The following is a 25616-nucleotide window of genomic DNA, read 5'->3' as shown; positions in this document are numbered from 1 at the left end:
TGTCAACTATCTAAACAATTTTTATGGAAACTGCGCTAGGTAGCTTAAAGTTCCACAACGTTTCCGGAGCACTGTACCCAAACTCAGTTCATGTTGCAAGAAAAAACAGTAATAATGCCTCCTAATTTTGAATGAAATATAGGTATGAGTAATTTGATTTGGAAATTGGAAAGCAACAAATTTCCGCACATCATTTTAGCAAAATTACTATTTTCTTCAGCCACCAGGTTTTGCACAAAATTATAGTAAACTTTATGATCTAGTTTACACAAAACCAAAGCCCCTTTTAACAAATGTTGAATAAATTTTAACAATTTTAAAAAATGTATCGTGGAAAAAATGAAAAGTGTAGATTTGTAAAGCCGGGATATTTCACGGATTAGGCACTTAAAGAAATATCTTCACCTTTCTTTGAGCCACCAGCCTTCACCAAGTTTTACACGAATGTAGTGAACCAGACAATGTGGCAACTCAAAATTGTGATGGTTTGAGATAATTATAACGGTAAAAGAAAAAGCAACACAAGGTTCCTTACCCTCGCTTTTTTCACTAGTCCAGATGAGGGACGACGGTGAAAACAGGGCGCCTGGGGCGATTTGATCAAGGTTCGTGAAATTTACACGTGACGTTTGGCATACAGAAGGCCCATTGAGGGGGAGAAGTTCCAAATGTCACGTGACTAATATGCCCCCCGGCGCCCTGTTTTCACCGGCGTCCCAGATGAGGCTTCAACTGTTGCCGACCTGAGGAGCTATAGGGACTTGAGCTTTCCAAAACGCAATTTCTAAGGGCACTGAGCAGTGTTTGGGTTTCACACGTATGCGATCGTAAGTTATATTAAGTTGACAAAGCAAGCAAAGCAAAGCATGATGCCCCGCGCGTCCACCCGCGACCACGTCCCGCGCCCGACTCCCGACCGCCGCGTGACCCGAGGCTCCCGGCGGTCACGTGACCTACCGGCCGGGACTGCAAACGGCCTTCAACACCATTCTTGTATGACGTCATATCCTACTGAGGTGCTGATTGGTTATTTCCACCGTAGTTATTTTTGTTTCATTGTTTTGCGTGTTTTTCTTATGTGAAATGTAATTAAAAAATTTGCCATATTTTAATCACCATTAAAACATAACTGAATAGGTATAAAAGAGAACTCGATAAATACTTTCATTGTTTTTAAGAATTCCGGAATTAGATACCCGAGGGAGCAAAGAGGGAGCAAGTTGCCACGCTGATTTGATACCTCATAGTCGAAAGGTGGGCTACTAGAACCGAAAATTGCTGTGTTTGTAAATAAATAAGTGATTTGAGGGCAAAGAATGCCCGGATTTAAACTTCTAAAATTATTTTGAACATAAAATATTTCAGTTTGAGGGATGTTAAGGCCTCAAAGAGTAGGTACTTTTCAGGTATCAAATAAGTTCCTCTGCGAAAGTTCCGTCGTGAAAACGGCTAAAATGGAACATTGTGAAATCGACTTATTTTATTGTAGCAATAGCGGAAACAATAGCTGTTGGTGATCAGCAATGAAAAATCGAGTGAACATATTGACATAACATTCAACAACAATGGAATTGATGCATTCAGTTCACGCACCGAAATAAAACACGACAAACACGAGGCACATCCCGTCGTAAAACATCGTAATACACATATCACATTTCACGGCAGCACCAGCTTCCCAAGCTTTCCAAGCCCGGTCACAAATTACCCAAGACGGTCAAATAGCCTTCTCAGGAACGACGACAGTCCTCCCCCACTATAACTGGATGCGGGTTTCACTGGACCGTCCTGAGGACCGACCCCAGCAACGTGTATCAATTCCTGAGTAGTTTCGATCCCTCCGTCAAAGAGTTCCCCCAGTTCCCCCACCTCTCCCCGCTCTCCCCCGGTGGTTCCCCTTCCTCCCCCTGCCCCGGCAGACACGGTGACCGGCGCCGTCTCATAGCGGCGCGGCTGGTCAAAGAACTTGAGTCCCGTCTTCGCCACCTCGCCCGCCTTCTGGCGCTCCAGACAGGCGTCTGCAGGCTCGTCGGGTTCACACACCCTCCCCTGAACACACTGCGGCTGCAGCAGGTCAAAGAACAGCCGGCCCACGCTGTCCGCCTCCCGCGCAGAGGACGCCTTCAGGCAGCGGTAGAACTCCTGGTCACAGGCGCAGTGGGACCTGAGGCAAACACAACGCTCAGAGTTAGACGCTGCGGGGACAGTGGCAGAGATGGTATATTGCAGAACGAGATAATACAACCTGAAAACAATACAGACGTTAAATCGAGCTGGGACACTGAAGCAGCCATTTTCCCATTACATATTAGCGGAATCAACTTCGTTTCTATGTAACTCCATCAGTAGACTGTTTACCGCTATCCATCGGCATCAAGTATTCGGGTATTCGCTGGCTCCCATAAACAGCAATTTACAACTGAATAGGTAATGAGCGCCTTGGGCAGCAATTACAGAGACTTGGTCACACTCGCAATAAACTCGATCGCTGCTTTTTTCGGTGTTGATTACCCAGCATGAGTCAGGAAAATGCCGCCATCATCGGACCGTAAACACCGTCTCGGTAAGACAATGACGCATACGCGAGCAGCTCATTAAAACAAGTGATGCATTAATAAATGCGTCGCCTCACCGAGAACCACAATCGCCTCACCGTGAAAGGGTTGTAAGCGAGGTCGCACGATAAATATCGATTAGGGGACTAAGGGCTTGGCTGAACACTATACATGTATCTCTCTCTCATACTAAAGGCGACCTTGAATCACGAATTATGCATGAATAGAAGAAGGGATTTCCCAAACAGTGATTTAAAATACATCATGACCGTGAAATGAAGCACTAGATCCGACTGGGAAATACCCGACCAACGTCTTTAAGACCAACGTGGCAATGCTACGCAGTTGTCAACGAGTCAGGGCAAGGACGACCAACACATGTATGAACAAAGACTTGCTTACTTAGTGTACACTCCCCAGTTGAAAAGGTCGTAGCGCCGTTTGTAGGCCTTGACCTTGACCGGGCAGAGGTCATGCGTCCGACAGCAGCGGTCCAGCTCGGCGTTAGTTCCGAGGTCGTTCCAGCCTTCGGCAGTGTCTCCCAGACCACACCACTTCGTACCTAGAGAAAAAGGAGACGCTCCATAAAAGCTCTGCTTACTTCATAAATTTGCATATACACTAAATTTGACACTTAATTTGTGTACCACCGCTCACAGACTCCATGAATATTATATATCTTTTTAATACCGAGCAAACACTTTTAATTGCCTAGACCTTCATGGATGTTATATGTCGTTCATTTGTATTCTGTACGGCCTACTCACCGGGCACCAGTCCCCTGAGCAGCATGCTGGCGTCCCAGTGGTCGCCGCTCTTGGTCAGCTCGGCGACCTGTCCCTGCGGCCGCCGGCGGCGACGGACAGTGTCCAGCTGCTGGCAGCGCCGCAGCGTGTCGAGCATGTGTGACAGGGAGACGTCGGTGACCGGCCGCTCCCGTCGGATGGCCGCCAGTCGCCGGCGCTCGTCATCCGCGTAACTGACAGAGCAGAAAGGTCACAGTGAGCTGGGTTAGCGTGTCAGGGGTCACAATCAAGGCGACAAATGTCATAGTCAGAATAACAGGGATGGGTTAGCGCGTAAATAACTGCATACAAAAAAGTTCGGCAAAAATACAAAGTGAGGATTCATCGGCAGATTTAATCTTACTTTGACGAAACTAACGTTTCTCTAATCTGATAGAAAATGCCTTGAGCGAATCGTTTGCTTTATGAGTCTCGTCCTTCAACAAGAAGGAGAAAATGCATAGAATGCTGAACGAAACAGCAATACGGTCATCGAATCCTCCTCTTTTTGTCCTACATTCAGCAAAAGCCTCCTTCTCTTCGTACAGCTCTGCTGAAAACACTGGATGTTATTAAGTATTCTGTATTCCAGCTGATCGATTTGCTCTTTGTATGCGAGTAAATGAACAGGGGATAATACCAACTACCCGTATCACTGTTTGCCATGAATGACAGCCACAACACTGCGGCATCTCTACTGTTTTTACCGCTCAAACCCTGGCAATAGGCTCAATAAATGGCTCATTTGTCGCACAGGAGGAAGGCACATTCCAATGAGTGCCGTTTTTGTTACTTTGGCACAACAACAGCCTTTCAGTGTAGTGAGCTGGAAAACGCTATTGCTTTTTACATTTGTCGTCAAAGCGATGCCCTTTATTCATAACAACCGTCCTTTCGGTGGTGCTAGCCTAACATTATTGATCCCGCTCTTTAAGCCCATTGTCCTGGAAACCTATGAGACCAGCATCCACGTTGGGTGATTCACCATTTGCTACGTCACTCGTTACCGATCCTTGATGGACTGAAAGTCGTCCAGCTTCCCCCTCCACCTTCCACCCTCCCCGCCCCCCCCCCCCCCCCCCACCCACCCACGCGACGAGTCGGGCCGGCGGCCACGCGCCACTTTCACTTGCGCGACAGCGTGGGTTGGAGGCCAACGGCTCCAGGTGCGTGTCCTGTCCGACTACCGAAACCCACAACATCCGATAGTGCGTGACCATCCGGCCCGGCCGATACACCTCAGTCCCCACCGGAGCTGTGAGGGGTGTTTGGTGACTCAGACCGGGCGACAGGGCATTGAACGCGCTGACAGCGATTTTTGATATAGATGACGTGTGAAAAAGTCGGGCAGGGATGGGCAACTCGGACAAGGATGCAATTTACTACGCAAGAGGAAACTGGCTAATTCTTTCTAGAACTTACATTTGGCGCTTACACGGCGAATGCTGCTTTGCGACCTTGTACTATATCGTACTTTGCAGTGAAAGCGGACACACCAGTTCTTGCCAGTGCAATACTATGCAAGCGCAACAGGAAATATTGTTGCACCTCTCAAGCATAGGTATACGATGTTAGTATGCCTAATGAGGATCGTCATGGAGAGAGAAAAAAAAAATGAAGCCTTGCCAGCGGCATTACGAGGGCCGATGGGACGTTTTCCCTCATCCTAACGTCGCTCACAAGTTTTGCAGAATAAAAACGGTACCTATCACTGACCTAACAAACGATAACAAAGGAAGTAATTTGAAATCCCTTTAACAATCCAAAACTTTGATTCCAGGCAAATAAATGATTTCAAAGGTAAAGGTTAAAAACCGAAACCATTGCACAACAAAGCCACGTGCACAATCGCAGGTCATTGCTGCGTCCACCACTATCTGATATACGACACGTTCTCAGTGACCGACACTTTATCATTTGGGTCGCGAACAAGTCACGTAACACACGAAACCGAACCCCCATTCTAATGCATTTTGACCTTGTGTTTGAAAAGGTGAGATATTGACCCGATGAATCGATTGAGACCATTATTTTGGCGATCAGACGAAGTCTTGAGGCACTTTTGACGCGTCCCGTCCTTTAAGGGACGATTGACGGTTGGCGGAGGGGAGCTATAGGCAAAATAAATGTCATATTCGTGCTCCCCGTCCCCCAATTGACCTGAAACGAGTTTTTGAAGCGATTTTGAATCCGACACTGTATTCGTGGCTGTTGCTGACCTTCACGGATACCTATGTATTTGAAGACTTCAAACATTCCGATTCTAGTAAGACATATTCGTTTAACTGTCGTATGAGAAGCAGCATCAAAACTCACAAAGAGGACTAACATGAGTTGTCATTTGGAACAGTTCGGTCACTTTAACTCAGTCAATTCATAGCTTGTTTGTTTTTGTTTTGTTGGGTTAGGCCCTTTCGGTCTGACAAGACCATTGCAGAGCCGGAAGGATGATAGGAATTAGGGGGAGACATTGGTCTGGGCAGACACCCTAGAGAGTCGCCGGGGCTGAGCCCGTCCGAATGGACAGGCCGACCAGCCCCCAAGCACTCTCTGCACCCGGCTACGGGGTGCGCTCCCTCGGGAGCAGCGGAGCCGCTCCAAGGGAGCAGCCCGCATGAGATAAAGGTGCCTGTCCAGCCCGGAGTGGGGTTGAGGCGTGGAGGAGAAGGATTTCTGTATCCTGAGGATAGAAGCACGGAACGGTTGAATTCATAGCACAGCCATCTACATAGGTAAAGCCGGCGATTCCGTACCTTGAAACGAGTAATAATTCAGGCAGTCTCAGTCAATAGCTGAAGCGTCACTGAGTAGTGAGTACTCACTTGACCTCGATGGTATCGCAGCGTGTCAGCTCGCCGTTGTCGGTCATCTGGAGCGTGAGGATGGTCTGCTGATGGTGCAGGGTCACCACCTGACCTGACCCCGACTGGTGCTGCTGATCCAGGGTCAGGCACAGGGCACCCGCCAGTAGGCAGCTCAGCCAGAGCAGACCCAGCAGACGCCGACGGCCGGTCATGCTGCACCGCGGGGAAACGGAGAGAGTGAGAGGAGAGAGCGGCGCGGTCCGGTCGGCAGGGAGAGAGAGCGGGGAGACCGGCCGCTGCCGACGCGTGTTGAGTGCCGACTGACAGCCCCGCAGGTGCCGGGGAGAGGGAGCGGGTTGCCAGGGAGGGGCGGGGGAGGAGGGGAGCACCCGGTCGGAAAGGCTGTGGGCGGCCCGGGATTCAGCCGGTCGGACCGGCGCCCAAAACCGGTCGCCGGTGCGTGGTGAGACGGCAGGGGCAGGAGGTCATGACAGGATGAGGGTCGAAATGGGCTCGAACGATTTGAACAGGAATTAACCCGCGCCCCGTAGGGGGGGGCCGAAACGGCCCCCCCCTGTCCTTTTCGGTCGATATCTCCTAAACGGCTGGAGATATCGCCACCAAACTTTCAGGACCCCTCCGGGCATCAATTTTACACATTGTGACCAAAAATTTTTCCATAGGCTGTGATAGGTTGGCCACAAATGACGTCAGAGTGACGTCATGTTCTGTCATTTTCGACCGAAAAAAGACCTTCGCGAGAAGACCTGTCAGGACTACAGCTTTGAAGATACAGAAAAATGATCAGGACATAAAAGGTGTAGAATTGACAGGGCTACAAAACTGCCATCTCGAATTTTTGAAATTTTTGAATTTTGACCCCCAAAAATCAAAAAAGCATTTTTTTGGATATATTCGCCAAAAAATCCAAAAAGTTTTTTGAGTTTCGAAAAAACCGGAATATATGTGATAGTGCCTACCGTCTTCTATCTACATACCAAATTTCAGATCGATACCTCGTTTTTTGGCCAAGTTATAGCGAAAAACTGTTCAAAAATGATGACGTCAAATTTTCAAACTCAATTTTTGGCAATTCTAGAACTCGTAGAGCAAAACGAAGACCACCATTAGACTCCCCGTGACGAGCTGCATCGAATTGATATCCATTTTATGCAAAAATATCAACTTTGAAATTTGACCTAATTTGACCTGACCTTGACCTGACCTTCACAAAAACGTGACCTAGGCTGGTCCCAAAGGCTGCCTAACCCACATAATCGCATTTGTCATGTAAAATGGACCATAAAACATGTATCACACGACACATTCATATTGTGACCCCCGGTGACCTGACCTCGCTGTGACCTGACCTGGTATCAGTGACCTCAGATAGCAAAGTATGTGTTTGACGAACAATGTACCATCGATGGTTTTCAATAAATTACCAATTTACTCGCTTTCACAGCACATTTCTTGAATTGCCTGTGAACGGTGAAAATCTGACCTTTGACCTGACCTGTGACGTCATCGGTTTGACCTAGGTCAATGAAATTTGGTCACAAGGTAGTTCCCGGGTGGGGCTATCGAACGCCGTTTGAATTTTGAAAATCGGCCGGTAACTTTCCGAGATCTTAGGGGGGGGCCGAAACGGCCCCCCCCTACGGGTGGTAGGGTCCGCCGGTAGCCCTACGGGGCGCGGGTTAATAGGAAAAACGATAAACCGGCGCTGCGGATTTTAGTCAGCAATGAATGCAAAGTTCAAAGTTGTATATATCTCAGGAAGATAGACGGTCGGTAAGTTCTGAATTTTTAGGTTTCCGGTCACCGGACAGACTATTGACAACATACTCGCTTTGTCTCGTAATACAGGTATCTAAAGTCAATCCCATCCTTTTTTCACATGAGCACATGAGGGGAGCAAATGCTGAGGATTGAAACGCATAAAATTATACTAATGACCCGACTTACTAGCATTGTGGCGGAAAAGCACATTCCTTAGCGACACGATACTTGTAATAAAGCACGCTCTTCACTTTCCGCACGATCACATGGCACCTGCTCATTATCGTCGAACATATCAAACCAGTCACACCAATACCATCCTATCTGTCGGACGATGGCAGTGAATATTATCACACTCGTCACTCGCCGGACACACTTATTTAATCAGACATCAATGCGTCTGAGACCAGCGCAGTGCCATCGCTGGCACCGGACTGGCTGTCGTCCGCTCGGCGGAGCCGGACGACCATGGTAAATGTGGGTCGTAGCGGTAACGGTCCTTCCGTACCGAGCCAGTCGGCAGCGGCATAGTGCTGGAGACGGGTCGGTGAAGGCGAAGAAAGGAAAACCTTTACTACCTTTGCTACCAAATGTTCCATATACTTCAACCATGGCTTCAACTATAGCGCAGATGTTTCAACAATATGATTTTTTTTGTGTTCAAAAGCAGATTCAGCGAAAGCAGGGACAAAAATACTAGCGAGCCATTGGCCAAAAGCTGATTTCGGCTAGATTTAAACCAATCAGCTGCCGCTACTGACCAATCAGCAGCAGCCACCGTTGAATCGCATACAGGGTAACGTATTGCAGAAACATTTTCGCTTTGCTTATTTTTTTATTTCAATTTTGCTTAGGGCTTTGGGCTGATAATTGATCTTGCGGTGGGTCTTTGGATTTTTTAAATTAGAGTTATTTTGTTGTTAAGCTTGAAAGGTTATGAGGATTATCAAATGGCAGATGTGATGCCTATATAAGTGCATGTTTTTTTTTAATTCATTTTAAAAGGGATAAAACGCAAGAAATTACCCAACGTTTCACATTTATTGCTCAGTCATGTGGGCAAGGCAGTTGCAGTATATACCGTCATGGTTGTTAGTCACACATGGGTGTTACATGGGTGTAAGTCACACCCACTGAACTCTAGTCACACCCATGACTAAGCAACAAATGCAAAATGCTGGGTAATTTCTTGTGTTTTTTATATTTAATTTATCCATTTGAAAATGAATTCAAAAGCTTAGGCCTTACATGCACTCATATATTTTAAGTTTATCAATGCTTTTCTGGACAGGAGTGTTTGACTTACATCAATGGTTTTAAAAATGTATTAAAAATGATTGTTTGTGCATCAGCTAGGCAGAGAATTATAAATTTTACCCATGTTTCACCTTTTGTTTTTTGTTTTTTATGTTCCATCAACCACACTCCCAGCTTTCTGAGTTGTGTGCTAGTATATGCTTTTGATACATTATTTAAGATATCATTGAATTTGTGTAGTTATATTCATTTTTATTTCAATTGTTTCCCCTTGCATGGCAATTCCGTGCTTGCTGGTGCTATGTCACCATGGCAGCTCTTCATAGCAAAGTGCAAGGTTTAGATGTGACGAGGCATGCCACAACTATTGTCAAGTCACCCATAAATATTAATTCAGACCTGTCTAATATCACCTGGTAGGTAATAAAGCCATTCACTTCAATATTAATTGCATTATCTGGGCCTTATTTTATTTTGGTTACCAAAAAATCATAGCATTTATAGGACGACGGTGAAAACAGGGCGCCTGGGGCAATTTGATCAAGGTTCGTGAAATTTACACGTGACGTTTGGCATATGGAAGGCCCGTGGAGCGGCAGAAGTTCCAAATGTCACGTGACTAATATGCCCTCCGGCGCCCTGTTTTCACCGGCGTCCCATTTATAGAGTTGCTTGAATTCTATTTGTTCAAATTTCCTTGCCCTCAACCTAAGGACTTCACATAGTCATTATAAAGGCTTGTTATATGCTGATGGTGATGGGGCTCCTGATGCTGCATCCTGAAGGCTGAAGGAATTTGGAATGTCTAAACAACACCCATTCAACACATAATGATAACAGCTTTTTTGAAAAAGTTCAGTGTGTTGACCACTGATCCAGAGTTAAGTCATTAAGGTTATAGTTGTTTTAGAATTATCAAGTCAATACACAAATGTAAATTCCAGTTTATGGTTGGTTTGATTTTGACAGTCAATAGTTTGACAATGTTTTACATATTTTTTCAGTAAGAGTAAGAATACCATGTCATGGGCATAGTTAAATTAATTTTTCTAAACCATGCAGAAAGGAGCAAGCCATTTGAAGATCAGAATATAACATTTAGTTGGACTTGTTGAAAGCTAGTCAGCAATGCAATATTATTGTATGTAATATAGTTTTTTGCCAAACTGGGCTGTAAAATATAACATTGATGGGCCAGAAAATCTATGAATATGAACTGTGTGGCTGATGACTTGACCTCTTGCCCTTTTTGCAGTCTGCTATGAGATGTGCAATTAGGTAACCTGAAAATACAGCTATTGCCATGGCTGCTGCTGCAAAATCAAGGGCAATTGAAAAAGATGTTGATGGCCTTATTGCTTGTGTAACTGGCTTCTCTGAGACAGTAAGTAGCTGCTGCTAATTGTTTATCTGTGGTAACTGTGGTGATATTAGAAATACACTGCATACTATAATTGCTGCCTTCTGTTTAAAGGTTTTTAAAGAACTGGTGTATTCTCTTCTAAAGTTTTAACCGTGATTTTTTTTTTGTTATTGAAGATCAGCTGATGCAAAGCTTTGATAAAGTTCATTGTTGGTGTATTATTTCAGATGAGTTACTTCTGTGTCCTTGCTGAATAAAAGCAAACTTGTATACACTAGATAAGATATTTAACTTATTTTTTTCAAGTATTTTTTAAGTATGTGATCTTATCTATCAAGTTAATGAACTTAAAACAATTGTGCTATGTAGCTTAAAACACCAAAAGCTCCAATGTACACCGCACATCACTATTGATTTCCCAACCCTCTCTACCACAGTTGGAGAAAGACGAGGAAAACTTTGAGCTATGCCGCCGGTACGTGCTCTCCAACATCTACTACCACCGTTATCTGGACACAAACAGCCACGAAGTGCGCCGCCAGCTGCGCGGACTGGCCACCAAATTCCGCGTGCACGCGCTGCCCGGCCACGCCGAGCGACTGGAGACCCTCTGGAAACGGCTGGTCGAGGCGCGAGACTGGTCCGAACACGCTCAGGTGAGTAAATTTGAGGGAAGGAGTGATGGGAGGGAAGGTTGTTGGAGGTTGGATGCAGGAGTGGTTGCTAGGCTGGTATAAATGATGGGTACTTTGTTAAATGTTTTGTCGCCTGCTCTTTAAATTTTGCTTTTTATCAACCATTCCTGTTTTCGCTCAGTCCGAACTATGGAGTATGCACACATGGTGAGAAGAAACGCTTCATACATAACTCAACGGGAAGAGGTATTTCCCTGTAATTTTCCCTCCTAAAACCATCATTCCCCATCTCTTTCCAGTGGGACATCGAATGGCGTCTTCTCAGTCTTCTGGTGAACCTGAGCAACAACCCGACGTCGGTGGCGAGCCGGCCGCGGGCGGCGCCCGGTCAGCAGCCGCTGGCGGCCGTGTCAGAGGGAGGCGAGGAGCAGGATCAGGAGGTGGACTGGAGGAAGGAGCTGCTGCTGCCCGAGGAGGAGTACAGCCCCTACCAGAGCCCGGTGAGGGACGGTGGCGGTGGCCGGTCGGGGGAGGGTTGGCAGAATGGACTATGGGAGATTGCCAGAGCTGGGATTTCGTTTGAATGGGGAAGATGGGAGGTGAGCATTACGTGGTATGGGTGCAATTTGCTTTCCGTTCCATAGGTATGTTAGGTTGTTGGGTTTTCATGCTAATGCGTAGGTATTATATCGCTAAATAAATATGTTGTTTTTAGTTGCCTTGCTTCTTTGGTACATCTTAATTTTCTCCAGTTGAAACCTTTTAGTCGCAAAGTCATGAAATTTGACCGTGTTTGTTGCCAGGAGGAGTGGTCGGACCTGGACGATGACGACGACATCAACATATCTCCGCCGCCGGTCCACGTCGTTCGATTCAGCCGGCCGTCACTGCTGCTGCCAGGTGGGTCTAAATGGTCATTACTTGTTAATTTCCTCCAGTGTCATGTCTGGAATGTGAATACAGGATGTTTCGCGCTGCTCTCGTGCACTCTGCAATGGGCAGAGGGAGTCGCTTTCGGGCTCGATGAATGTTATGTGTGTAAAAGAGGACAAGAAGGCCGGTCGAGCGATATTCGTGTATGTGCTTTCTCTACAGCTGCTTTTCCTTCAACTTTTTTTTTCAAAATACAGCTCCTACGGACAGTTTTGTTCTACGCCATTTTTCCTGCCCTCTATCCCTCACCCTTTCTTGCCTCCCACTATTCACCGGGCTCAGTCCCGGTCCGATATCTTCCATTCCCATTTCTCTCCCCTTACGTTTTCTGATCTGCTCAATGCGTTCATTGGCCACCTGATACCTCCCTTTCCTTTCACACCCCATACTTACATCCCTCTGCGCCCTTCCCCACAGGAGTGGAGGTGGGTCGGCCGAGCGCCGGCCGGCCCCTGCCCCTCGCCGACGAGGGTGACCCGCTCACCTGGCTGGAGGAGCACATCTCGCGGCCCTACCAGCCCGTGGAGCTCGGCCCGGGACCGCTGCGGCCCAGCCCCGACGCCGCCGAGACATAGTCAGTGAACCGAGATTCGCTGGACGATGGATATCGGCGGTCGCTTATCCGTCGCTGCTACGTTTGTCGCTTAACTATTTCCCATGTTTTAACTCAAAACTTTTGAGAACATGTACAATGTTTTGTTGCGTTATTGTTATTAATCGAATACTAAGCAGTATGCATATAGATAATGAAGAAAAATGAGAAACTTCTTCTCATTGACTTGTTTTGGCCTCCTCACCACCCGCCATCTCTATAACCCTCTCCCTCCTCGCTCCCCAGTCACGCGCTGCAGGTGCGCCTGGGTCTGGCCGGTCCCACCGATCTGTCTGTGCTCTCTGAGTGGAGCGTCTGCCGCGAACTGGTCTGGCAGCTGCTCTCCCCCGCCGACTCATCACTGCTGCAGTGTCGGGACGGCCAGTTCCGGCCGACCGGACGGTTCAGGGTGCACGGACTGACTCAGGTAAGGCAGGAGTGGGATACTTCGGGGCTAAGGTGATGCGTGGACCTCATATCTCGTGAGCAATAGTGCGTCTGTAAGCCAGGTGTAAGTTGCACTAAGTGGAACATATTGAGACAGGCTTTCCCCGCTCATTCACCTCTCTCTCTCTTCCCCACAGGCGGCGCTCTCGAGTCAGCTGAGTCGTTTCTGCGCCCCTGTGACGGCAGTGGGTCGGCTGCGTGGCTTTATCCGCTCTCCAGGTCCGCTGTCCACCCACCGGGCGTTCGCGCGGTCTCTGGCTGCCCACCTAGAGGGGCTGGACGCGGAGCTGGTCACCCTAGAGACGGAGCTGCAGAAACAGGGTGAGATAATAGCGGAGAGGTGTGGTAGCGGATACTGAGTGAATGTGATAATGGCGTAGTTGGCACGATCTTTCAGTAGCCAGTTTGCTGTTAACTTTAAAGAGGGATATACGTAGCTGATCTAGCTTTTACTTTCTGGTAGTTGCTCTTCATTGTCCATTCATTCCAATCATTCATTCATTCGTTCATTCATTTATTTATTCATTTATCCATTCATTCATTTTTCATTCATTCATTCATTCATTCATTCATTCATTGTAAGACATTCGCGGTGACCGTTATCCCAGCATCGTTCTGCATGGACTGACCTGACCTGTGACCCCCAGAGGTCACTCTGACCCTCCGTGGCATCCAGCGGCGCCTCTCTGCCTGGTTCTGTCACCTGGCCGAGCTGGACCGACTGCTACAGAGAGGGGTACTGAGCGTACCAGAGGACCTGCCGGGATGGGTGCGTGCCGCCAGGTCAGTGCGAGGTGGAAAACGAGAGGGCACATAACTCTGGTACTGCTACTTACGGGCTCCCTAAATTGTCAAATTCTCTGACTCCTAAGAACTTCTTGAGTAATGCGTGGAAACGATGCATTTTATTTCGATAAGATTTTAAAGCTACGCGCTATTCCAGGTTGTGTTTTATCTGTCCTGTCTCCGCCCCCTTAACAGGCTCGGCTCTGTCCCATCTCACCCGACGTCGCCTCCCCGTTCCAGGCTGGCCTCTGTCCTCTATGAGACGATGGGCGTCACTGTGTGCCGACCCGCGCTGGTCCGATCTACATATGATGTATGTTCTATCCAGTCACCTCCCCGTTCCAGGCTGGTCTCTGTTCTGTATGAGACGGTGGACGTGTGCGCCGACCCTCGCTGGTCCGTCCTATGCTGTGTGTTCTATCCTGACTCCTCCCCGTTCCAGGCTGGTCTCTGTGCTCTATGAGACGGTGGACGTGTGCGCCGACCCGCGCTGGTCTCCTGCGCTGGCCCATCTGTTCCTGGACACTGTCCAGCCGATGGTGGCCGTGGTCAGTGGCTGGACAGTGCTGGAGACCGACCCCGACCCCAACCGGGAGTTCCTCATACAAAGGTAAGAGGGAGGGTGGGCGAGCTAGTACGTTGGTGACTGGAGGAAAATGATGTGGGGTTTCTTCAAAATGGACCGGTATTTTGTTTTGCGTTGGGTGACCTGGAACGGCGCGGTAGCCTAGTTTGTCTTCAATAATTCACTGTATTGCTTAGCCTTTGTTGAAATTTTATCTAGCAACTAATTTGATGCGGCATCCTTAACTGACATTATCAGTTTACGGCATGACGTGTTTGCCCAGGAACGAAGAGACGGCGGTGACCGACCCGCAGTACTGGGCTAGCGGCTTCACTGTGAACTCCAACTTCCACGATTACTGGACAGATGGCGTTGAGCCGCTGCCATTCCTTCTGCCCCACCTCGACCAGCTGGTGCAGACCGCGAAATGCCTGAGGATCCTCTGTCATCTCAAACTCACCGATCACTTAGGTAATAAGAACTATATATGTGATTGAACACTGTTCTTTCATTCAGTCATTGACATGCGAATATACTACCGCTTCAGTAATGACTTATTTAGGGTTTGAATATCTTTTTCACATGCGTCCTCAACAAACTTGCTCTTCACTAATTGTAGGAGAATATGTGCTGACTTACTTGGCCTTTCCACCTGGCTCTGTTTCAGATGATAGCAGCCTTCAGGAGGAGTTCAACTCTCTGGTGTCTGAGGCTCTCTCAAAGTCTGACGAATCTCCACTGGAGTCTGATCAAACGGCAGGGCATGTGGACTCACTTTCGAAGAGTGCGAAAACCCTCTCAAATGCACCAAAGAGTTCAGAGAGTACCCACACTTCTAAAGCTATCGACCCAGGAAAAGGACCCAAACCAGGCAAGCCAGTTAACGTCGCTGAGGATTCGAAAGCGGAGAGCGCTGCCGTCGTCTCCCCAGTACCACCTTCGGCAGCCGCCTCAGCGGACGGACCGGAGAACTCAGACACAGTCCCCGCCGAGACCACAGGAGACACAGAGAGCGTCCGTACAGCTGAGATGGTGACGACTGTGGTCACCGCGAACGAATCTCCAGAGGGCGGCCTACAAGAAACCGGTACTGAGAAGCATCCAAAGGCGTCAGACGGCCCTAAACTCCCCTCAGCGGAGTCAAAAGACCCCCCTGACGACCGTCTAGCGCCAGAAGAGGCCCCAGCTGACCCTCCACCGGCTGCAGAGGACGCCGTTAGTGACTGTGATAGCGGTCGTGGGTCGGAGGGGGCCCCCTCTCCGCCCCCGCCGCGGGGACCGGCAGCACCCCCTGGCGGGATGCTGCAGGAGTTACTGGTGTCCTTTGGCTCGCCCTACCTCAGCGCAGCGTTCGAGGAAGCGCTCCACGCCACGGACAGGGGACGGGATACTGCACCGAAGGCGCCAAAGAAAAGGTGAGGCTGAACCTCCAGTTGGAGGTCACAGCTAAATGCAGCACGAATTCGATCAGGCTGTAAAGGGTGCAGCTAACTAATAATGCTAGAAAAATGAGTTCGTGCCAATTAAAAGGATGCACTATGGTTGAAGACTATTTTTGTTGGCTGCCTTTTGTCTCTTTCTGTCTACCAATGTGTCTCTCTCCCGCAGGCCCGCTCCGCCGGTGCGTCTGACCACTTCGATCCCCCACATCATGTGCTCGGCTCTGAGCGGACCGCTGGCAGCTCGGCAGGCCTCCGTCTGCCGCCGAATGGTGACCGCTCTGCGCTCCGACTTCCAGCTGGGGGAGCACCTCAGGATGCTGCGCCGCGTGTTCCTCATGGAGGCGGATGATCTGATGGCTCAGTTCACACTGCAGCTCTGTGATACGGTGGGTGCGGCTATGTGTGGGTGGAGTGTGGAAAATTCAGTGGCTGAACACTTCACTGTGTCTTTTTTTTTGCTGTCTGATCATGTGGTTGATGCGGATGTTAGAAGACGGGAGTCTTTAACGGGGGTTAGGGTAAAAAACTGTCTAAAACTACGCTAGAATTTAGTAGTCCTTTACCTACCAATAAAGGCTCTCTGATACCTTTTTCATCACCTACGAGGGGGTATCGGAAAGTTCTGATCATCACATAGAAGATGTAGACCGATTTTGATGATTTTTGGTTGGTATTATATTTGGTTCTTAAGAACAATGTTCCCGCAAAGAGAATCCTGAGAAGTGGTTTTATCTTATGTAGGAGAGACTTAGAAGTAAAAAAGATGAGTATTGGGCCCATTGAGGACCGAACCGTCATCCAACTAATGCATTTGAAACGGTATCACACTGAGAAAATACATCAAGAACGTGAAATCAGTTTATGGCGAGGAAAGCCCATCTCATGCACTTACCGAAAATGAAGAAATAGTTTTCAACTTGGTTGCATGACCCTTGCAGGGGAGTCAAGAAGTGAGTGGCTACCAGTGACTGACAAGGTGATGACTGTGAAGGAAGTGGAGGACCTCATCCTTACAGATCGTCGTGTGACCTTTCAGATGATTGTGCAACAGAAAGGTCTCAATGCTGGCAGTGCCTGAAAATATTATCAGCGAAGAACTACAGACGATAAAGGAGTCAGCTCGCTTAGAAGTTCGTGTGTCTACTTTGTTCAAGAGAAAAATACGTCTTGGCCCTTCGAAATCAAAACTAGGCTTTTTTTTTAGGAAATTGAAGACATCTTCGATAATTTGATGACTTGTAACGAATGCTGGGTCTATGTGCATGATCCAGAGACAAAAAGATGATCAAGAAGTTTAAGCACGGCACATCTGTCCTTCTTAAAAGGCGAAGATGCAGAAGCCGATATGGAAGGTCAATGCTATCAGTGTTCTGGATCTGGCGTAGGATAGTCATTAGCATTACCGACTGTCTTGATGATGGTCGCATAATGATAAGCAAGCACCACTGCACACTTTTGAAGAAGTTGCGAGATGGCCTCAAGCAGAATCGCCGCAAAAAAAAGCCCAAGAAAGATGTTTTATCCGCACCGACAGCGCTCCCGCCCATTCGTCCTGAGCTGCGATTGAAGGAAGAACATGATGTGGACATTAAATCCTACCGCATCTAAGAAATTCACCTGACCGGGTATTAACTGACTCTTGATTGTTACGGGAGATGAAGAATCCACAGTATGGCCGGTGATTTAAGGACAGAAATGACGTCATTGATGAGATGCAGCAGTGATTTACGGGACAGTGCGAAGGTCCTACAATGACCGCCTGAGGCAGCTCAAGAAACGATGCAATAAGTTTGCGGTCGTGTGTGGTGACTTGTAAAGGAGTAATGAACATCATGTAAAAAAATCAAATTTCTATCACATCTCATTCGTGGTGATGATCAGAACTTTTCGATACCCCCTCGTATTAACCATAAGCTACCTTCCTTGGCTCACTCGTCCCGTCTCTCCCCAGCTGGCGTCTGACTCCGACTCTGACGGGTCAGTGAGTCTGACTCTGTGTCTGGAGGACTGCATATCGGCGCGGTACCCGGAGCAGGCAGCCCGACTCTCTGTCACCGTCCTGCACCCGGCGGAGCGCGAGATACCCCTCCTGCAGCGGCTGGCTACCGTCACCCTGGGGTACAGTGTGCCCTGGCCGTGTACCATCGTCATCACGGACAGCTGCCTGGAGCGGTACAACGCCATGTTTCGGTTCATACTGCAGCTGAAGTTTACACTGAGGACGCTGCAGATGCTCAAGTTTGAAGGTGGGTTGTGGCTTGCTTTTGTTGTTTTGTGCAGAGCTGGATAAGCACTTGGTATTTGGAAGGTGAGGCAATGATCGGCTGTCCATTCTGGACAACCCATACTGCTCACTAATTGCATGCTCAGCTTTTACTTGAATGCTTATTGGACGATCTAGCGTGCTTGAAATATAATAATACGTCCATCTTAATAAAACTCAGATAGTCTGACCCTACCATGTTCCCTCGTCTCTTATAGAACTGGATCGGTGTGCCGAGGCGGCCGACTCCATCTCCCAGTCCCCACTGGACCTGGACCGTTCAGAACCGGTGCCGCGCGCCTCCCGGGTCCTCCGGCTGCAGCTGCTGCGTGCCTGGCTGCTCCACTTCGTCGGCAGTATACACAGGTGAGGATTACCGAGGGTGGACACTGGACAGTTTGGGTGTTTGGAGGATAGGTAATTGTATGAAGACCTGATGCAGCGTCAGGGATAACTGGTTGAACGCTTAGAATACGTGTGGGTGTGGAACTTCTTTAGTCTTGCAGGCAGTATGATTTAGCTTTCCTTCATAGTTTACCTTCACCCTCATTCTGTTCGTCTTTTTCCATACCCCTCCCGTCTAACACAGTATATTTATCCTTTTCCAGCTACATCATGATGCGGGTGCTACACTCGACCTGGCTGGAGCTGGAGGAACAGCTGGAGAAGGCCGCTGATGTCGACGCCATGGCTCAGAGTAAGTCCCCGATGGTGACAGACGGGGGTTGGCAGGTGGTGAGGTGACATTCTGTGGTGGTGTTTATGCGTTCCGGAAACGCTGGACTGCAGCGCTGGAAACGATGTTATCGAGTGAAGGTCCTGCAGAAAGATTTAGCTTAAACGCAGATCGACGCTGGGGCTTTCTTGTGGTACGTACGTCATTTAATGCTCATGATTTGTTCATGATTTCATCGGTTATGCCTTCAAGGATTCCTCACCGGACTTAAATACTATCACATCCTCCTATCTCTTTCCCTCGCTTCCCAGTGCACCAGCTGTATCTGGGCGTTCTGCTGCGCCGCTGTCTGCTGAGTGGCTCCGCCGAGCGGACCCTGCACGCGGCCGTGCAGTCGGCGCTCCATCTCTCCGGGCGGCTGCAGCTGCTGTGGACAGCTGCCGGCCAGCTGCCCGAGGCAGAGCTGCTCAAACTGGAGGCCGACTACGTGCGCTGTCATCACTTCACAGCTGGCCTGCTGCGGCAGTACAGACAGACCATGGGACACGGTGAGTGGGGTGTCTGCTGAGGAAGTACAGACGGTGGGTGGGGTGTCTGCTGAGGCAGTACAGACAGACCATGGGACACGGTGAGTGGGGTGTCTGCTGAGGCAGTACAGACAGACCATGGGACACGGTGAGTGGGGTCACAGGTCGCGGGTCGTTGGGAGTCATTGAACCTCATCAAATGATTGAATTTCAGGCCAGGCTTTGTATTGTACATAAGCTTTCGAAAATCGACTGGAAGTACAAGTTTGATATTTTGTGGATGATGCGGATGGGGCACAGGATCCATTACCAACCTTGTGTTGTTTATTTTTCGAATGAGGTGGTTTACTGTTCCATGTTGACATGTTCACTCACATTCGTCGAAAAGTTTAAGTAAGTGATTTCTACTTTCCACATCAAATATCCCCGGTGTTCTCTGTATTAATATCGTTTTACGTATATAAATTAATCTTCATGGGTGTAATACCTGACATATTGCATGCGCCCATTTTGTTCCTCGTGAATTTATTGCTCCCTTTCATCCAGCTGACACAAGATCTTAGGTAACTGGCTGTTTCATTTACCGCTCATACAACCCACTGTGTAACATATCTGCCCTCTGTATGTTTTAGTGGATAGCCTGGCAGCAGCAATGGCTCATAGTGCACCAGGACAGATATCATACGACGAACTGGTTTGAGCCGACGCGAACTGACGTGAGCTGTCCCTAACTGGCGTGATCGCGCCGCCCGTTCGTCGTCGAGCCGTGTCGTGTGGATGAGCGGCGACCCCGGGCTGGTCATATGAGTGACATCTCGTGATAGAACTGGTATAAGCCTGGCCTCGATTGGGCGGTTGGGAGCGCGACCTCCGCTGCCTGTGACTGGTGAGGTAGCGACTAGCCAGGATGGTTGGTTACTTGGTATAGCGTCTTTCGGCGCATGGCGGATGTCGGGAGAGCGCAGTTGAGAGGAGGGATGGGAGTCATGTGCTGGTGCTGAGTGCGTGAGTGCGTGAGTGAAGTGTGATGTGAGTGCTCGTTGGTGCTACCGTGTAGCGGCTGAGCTGGTGAAGTACTGAGGTGTCTGATTGATTGAATTAGAAGAATGGCTGAGAGTTCAACACTCGGCAACAGTTACAAATAACTGTAACATTTTTGAGCCTGACATTCATTCCCACATGTGCGTACTCATTCCCAACTCATTGATGAATAATATATGCGAATAATATATAACATTTGCTGCACATTTTCTTTCATTGTGAAATGTGAAATGGCGATGGAGAAAACTGAAGAAAGACCAAATAATAAGTAGCAAATGGAGATGTTTGCTGGATGTGAATATTATTCAATCATGGAACTCTGTGTACCTGACAGAGTTGTTATCTGAACAGTTACAATATATACAGACGTCTGTGATTTGATCAATATAGGAGACAATACTATTTCTGGGCAATTATTGGCAATAAATCACTTGATCAAATACATTCGCTTTTAATGTCCCAATCAAATGGCACGGTCGGCGTCGCGATCTGCTTTGATCACTGTAGGTAAACCGTACCTATACGTGATCGGTCTTATATCCCGCGACCGCCTGGGGGGGGGGTCGGATCCGACCCCCCCCTCCCTTTTTCTTGAATAACTCAAGAACCGCTTACGCTATCGACTTGAAACTTGGCATACCTTCTTCCCCATCAATTTGACGTCTTCTGTGCAATATATAAGAAAATTTTCCAATTTTTTTTAGATATATCGATTTTAGTGATGTAACTACATGGCGTTTTCAGTCAAAAAGTGGTAAATGTTTAAAAAAATCGCCAAAAATCGAGGTTAAAGCAAATTGCAAATTAGGGACATGAATAGACGCAGCTCAACGGGTTCTTTAAAATGGCTATCTAGGATTTTCCATATAATGCGTTTTTCACCCCTAAAAATTCAAAAAACTATATTTTTTGGAAAACAGCTAATAAAATCCAAAATTTTGGGAATTTCCACAAAAACGGAATATATGTTATAGAGCTCTATTAGAACATTAGATGTCCCAAATTTCAACCTTCTATCTTTATTTTTGACCCCCAAATTGTAAAAAATAGCTCCAATGTGCATAGGGCATGGTGGAGTCATAAGCATTTTCGTGAATTAGAGGCACTTCTGAACATCGCATGTGAAAACAAATGGCACCACTAGATTCCTGGGACAAAGCTCGTCTAGAAAAGTGCATTTTTATGTCAAAAATAAAAAGTTGAAACACTGACCTTTTTTCTTAGCCCTTGTTTAGTTATGTATGGTATAAACGATTTGTTATGCTTTCAATGCACACTTGTCACCAGCACAGTGACTTGGGGTCACATATAACCAGGGCTGCGGAGTCGATGGATTTACGGCGACTCCGACTCCGACTCCGACTCCGGCTTTCAAAAACCAAATCCGACTCCGACTCCGACTCCGGGCAGAAATGTCGACTCCGATCGACTCCAACTCCCGACTCCGACTCCGCACACCTGGCAGGGCTGCGGAGTCGACAGATTTTCGGTGACTCCGACTCCGACTCCGGCTGGGGTTTCCAATATCGACTCCGACTCCGACTCCGACTCCGGTCAAAACTGTCGACTCCGACCGACTCCGACTCCGACTCCGACTCCGACTCCGCAGCCCTGCATATAACCATTACCATCGGATTCGGCGTGAAAAATAAGTCATAAAACATGTGTCGCACGCCCATGTAGCAGAAAGTGAAAACCGTGACCTTTCGTGACCTGACCTGACCTTTACCCGTACTTAGTACGACCCCTATACGCACATGGTACCTTCACTAGGTCTTTGAGGTCATGTTTGGTGAGTTTCGAGCAGCAGCTATCGATTCCGCTGTCCGTAAGCCTAATCATGCAAAACCCCAGAATTTGACCTTTGACCTGACCTTGACCCGAATGTTGACCTCAATCTTAAAATCTTAAGAGTGCTTTGGGAAGGTCTCGTAGAGACCTTTCGAACGCCGCCTCGCGGGGCTCGATACGACCATTGGTTCTCGAGATAACAGGGGGGGGGGGGGTCGGATCCGACCCCCCCAGGCTGTCGTGGGTACGGAAATAGCCCAGGCGGTGCCGGGATATGTTAGACCCAATCCCAAAAACACTGCAACAAGCTAAACCGAATTATGGGCTGTCGATGAGAATTTGACGCTGTAATTGCTTGAACCTGACTGACATGGGGCATGAACATTTCGTCAGAGAGTTGCCGAGAATTTAATCAGTTCCAGTTCGACATTTAGTGTTTGGAGCTGTTCTTCAATGTGGTTTTGTCGGGTAGAATACTGGGTGTTATATAACTGGAGTTGTACTTGTGGAACGCTACCGTATATCGAGTACTAGTTTCTATTTGAATTTTTGTTATGATTTCTTCAAACCCTTCAGTATTAGTCGCTTTGTCACATGCAAAGCGCACGCTTATCTAATTTTAAACCCCGATGCTGCGAGTTTTCCTTCAGTGGGTCTTCAAACTCCCTGAGTTCACAGATAAATATACTTCGTGAAAATAACATCACCCTGAATGGTTTGTTTTCGTACTGAGCTGCAATTCAAACCCGCTGAGGTCCCATGCGCCCAGGCCGGCTCGCTGTCTCGCCGCTGCGGCTCTCATATGCCCCACGCTGTGCGTCCGTCTGCGGGGCGCCCATCTCACTGGCTCTCTCCCTCTCGTCTCTCTGGCCGCCTGTCGTCCGATGCCGCCAATTGTCGGCCGCATCGTTTCTGCTCTGTCGAGTCTCCGTGCCGATGAAAGCCGCCCCCGGCGGTCGGGTGGCCGCATTGTGCCCGTGTCAGGAGTTAATTTAACCTAATTAACCAGGTGGTCGCCGGCCGACCGCCAGTGATGAAAACGCGCCGTTTGATTCACACACACATACGCCGGGATCACCGACAGCCAGGTGGGCCCTAATTGAGTGATCATCGCCTGTAGAAAACTAATTAAGTAATTAAAACGAGCCCTGTTGATTTAGAGCGCGGGGCGGACGGTGCGCGCGGCGCGTGCGTCCGTTTAGCGGGACGCTGCCGACGGCGGGCGCGCTGGTGGTCCATTTCACGGTGGGTGACTTCGGAGGGACTGCAGCTGGCTGCAGGCTGTGTGGGCTCGGCAGTCAGGACCCTCGGGGGTGCCCCCTGTCCCCCTCTGACGGGCAACTAACGGGAACCGCACCGGGATCGGAGCGATGGGGAGACGGGCAAACCGAGCGGCGATTTACAGCCTGGTGTGGCTGCGGTCGTCCTCTTCGGCAATATCGCTGCTGCCGATCTGCGGCTATTCGTTGAAAAAGATTTTCCAATCCATTCCAATCATATCTGGAGTTCTCCATACACCCATGAGTGTCGCTTGTTTTGAGGTCATCAGCGATTGGGTTAGTTGAATGGATATCTCGCTGGATCTTCATTACCTTACCTTCACTTACAAACTGAATATTCCCTGCCCACTGCATCTGGTGTACCTATTCCATGAATATTTATACCTCATGGGACGCTCGGTACATGCACACCGTCAAATCAGCCCGACCGTTATTTCATCCAGATAGCACTGAATGTGCACACCTAATTCGCAGGCCTATAATTTCGCTGCGTGTTATTTTCTCCCCCAAAAGTGCACCTGCGCTGGTGCCATATACTATAGTGTGTGTGACCGCCCGCCTATTCGTCCGTCTGTTTTAGCGTCGTCTGCATGATATTCTGAGTAATCCCAAGCGCGACCGTCGCTGCAGCAGCAGCCATGGTAGCCACAATAAACGCAGTAGTCGACACAAAGCCTCGGTGGGACCGGGATGAGTTCATTAGAACATGAGCTTGGCGGTCGGCTGGGTGCCCCACCGTGCGGTGTCCGTATAACTCAGCCGACCGTCTGCCCGCCCAGGAAATGGCGGTGTCACCACTGCGGTCATGGCCCTATCATCAACACGGGCCCGTGTAAAATGGTAGACGCCGTGTGGCGGGCGGCGGACGGGACAGGGCCCCCTCGCCGCCGACCGCCGCTGCCGCCGCGCTGTAAGTTACGACAGAAGGGCGCAGCAAGTGCTGACTGCTGATGCCTCGTGATCTCGTCCAGAAGTGCTGAGCTAACTATTTTTTTTTATGAATAACATTCGAGTAATTGTATAAAATCCCTCGTTACTGGTTTAGTGGCATTAGATTCTTTTAGCTGATACCTTTGTTATTTGTTTGACCAAATTTTGTTTGGGTTTTATTACAGAAGCAGTTGTTTACCGTTTTGTTCATAGTCTTTGGCATCATTTATTGTCTATAGGTACTCTATAGCATAAGCCGCCGCATACTTTGAGCTTCCGTATTTATCTTTCAGGAGAACCGGGCATAGTGCATACTTTAAAAACGATCTTATTTTCCTTCCACAAACATTTTCTATGTGTCAATTTTGATTTACTTTAAACTCATTACTACTGGATCTTTCGTTCGGTGCACTTCGGTAAGAGTTTTCTGGTCCTTCGTTTCGTAAACGTTTGGTAAATGTTTTCAGCACAGCAAATACTGTCGTTTATGAACCACAACTTTGCAAAGATGTTGACGGTGTGATCCGTCTGTTTTGACTCCGGCTCAGACTCGGTTTGGCTCACACGGGGTGAAAAGTAAACGCGTGACACATTTTGATACGCTGTCACTATAAACACAATGCTCTTTACACATCCTTCATTTTCGCAAGCTTTCCATAGTCCACATCCACCACACCTTATTTGCTCCCTTTCCCGTCTTTGTAACAGTCCCTGTCCGGCATGGGCTGTCGCCTTGCAGTCCCACACCGTACAGAAGTCGCGCCGCCATCTTTCCTGCGCCGACCGAGTGCGCGCGCCTCGCGCCAAATTGGATCGCCCACCGATCCGCAGAGGGTGGCGCGAAATCGGCGCGTTTGCTCGCCGCCGCCGAGGTCGGGCCGCGGCGACTGTCAGAGACAATCGATCGGTTCCATCGCTGCGGCAGTCGGTGGCGACGCTGGGTGTTGGAGTCGGTACCGTCTCCGAGAGAGAGAGAGAGAGCGCCGCCGACCGGCCGAGAGAGGGGTGGAGAGAGGGACAGGAGAGGAGAGGACAGGGGTCAGGGCGGTAATCGGGTCAGATTCAGTCACCGGATAGGTGGTAATGGATACGATACTAAAGACCAGGAGGTGAGCGGGGAAGATAAGACGGGACAGGAAATTTGAGCCGCGGTCGGCGGTGG

At 48.7% G+C, this 25616-nt stretch overlaps 2 protein-coding genes across 4 annotated transcripts; one reads left to right on the top strand and one right to left on the bottom strand.

The window, feature by feature from the left end:
- Positions 1-566: 566 nt before the first annotated feature.
- LOC122372777 (gamma-tubulin complex component 5-like) lies at positions 567-20657 on the top strand. Of its 2 annotated transcripts, none has more exons than XM_043350337.1 (18): positions 567-605; positions 10439-10567; positions 10984-11202; positions 11481-11681; positions 11985-12081; positions 12532-12688; positions 12953-13133; positions 13291-13474; positions 13801-13936; positions 14382-14549; positions 14788-14975; positions 15172-15919; positions 16113-16332; positions 17898-18192; positions 18428-18575; positions 18818-18906; positions 19197-19433; positions 20045-20657. In XM_043350337.1, exons 2-18 carry the CDS (start codon positions 10487-10489, stop codon positions 20110-20112), a joined length of 3417 nt encoding a protein of 1138 aa, XP_043206272.1. In that variant the 5' UTR covers positions 567-605; positions 10439-10486; the 3' UTR covers positions 20113-20657. The 2 variants fall into 2 exon arrangements, with proteins under 2 accessions (XP_043206272.1, XP_043206271.1); XM_043350336.1 differs by lacking the exon at positions 567-605 and adding an exon at positions 8720-8807.
- On the bottom strand, positions 1463-9962 carry LOC122372778. 2 transcript variants are annotated; one of them, XM_043350340.1, is made up of 5 exons: positions 9922-9962; positions 6163-6357; positions 3323-3534; positions 2958-3117; positions 1463-2164 (listed from the first exon to the last, which is right to left on the bottom strand). In XM_043350340.1, exons 2-5 carry the CDS (start codon positions 6354-6356, stop codon positions 1705-1707), a joined length of 1026 nt encoding a protein of 341 aa, XP_043206275.1. In that variant the 5' UTR covers position 6357; positions 9922-9962; the 3' UTR covers positions 1463-1704. The 2 variants fall into 2 exon arrangements, with proteins under 2 accessions (XP_043206275.1, XP_043206274.1); XM_043350339.1 differs by lacking the exon at positions 9922-9962 and adding an exon at positions 8113-8362.
- Positions 20658-25616: the final 4959 nt, after the last annotated feature.

This window comes from Amphibalanus amphitrite, unplaced genomic scaffold (genome assembly GCF_019059575.1).
Source record: "Amphibalanus amphitrite isolate SeventyFive unplaced genomic scaffold, NRLGWU_Aamphi_draft 001399F_arrow, whole genome shotgun sequence".
Lineage (NCBI taxonomy): Eukaryota > Metazoa > Arthropoda > Thecostraca > Balanomorpha > Balanidae > Amphibalanus > Amphibalanus amphitrite.
The sequence above is the reverse complement of the archived record's forward strand: the minus strand, read 5'-3'. Positions and strand labels throughout refer to the sequence as shown.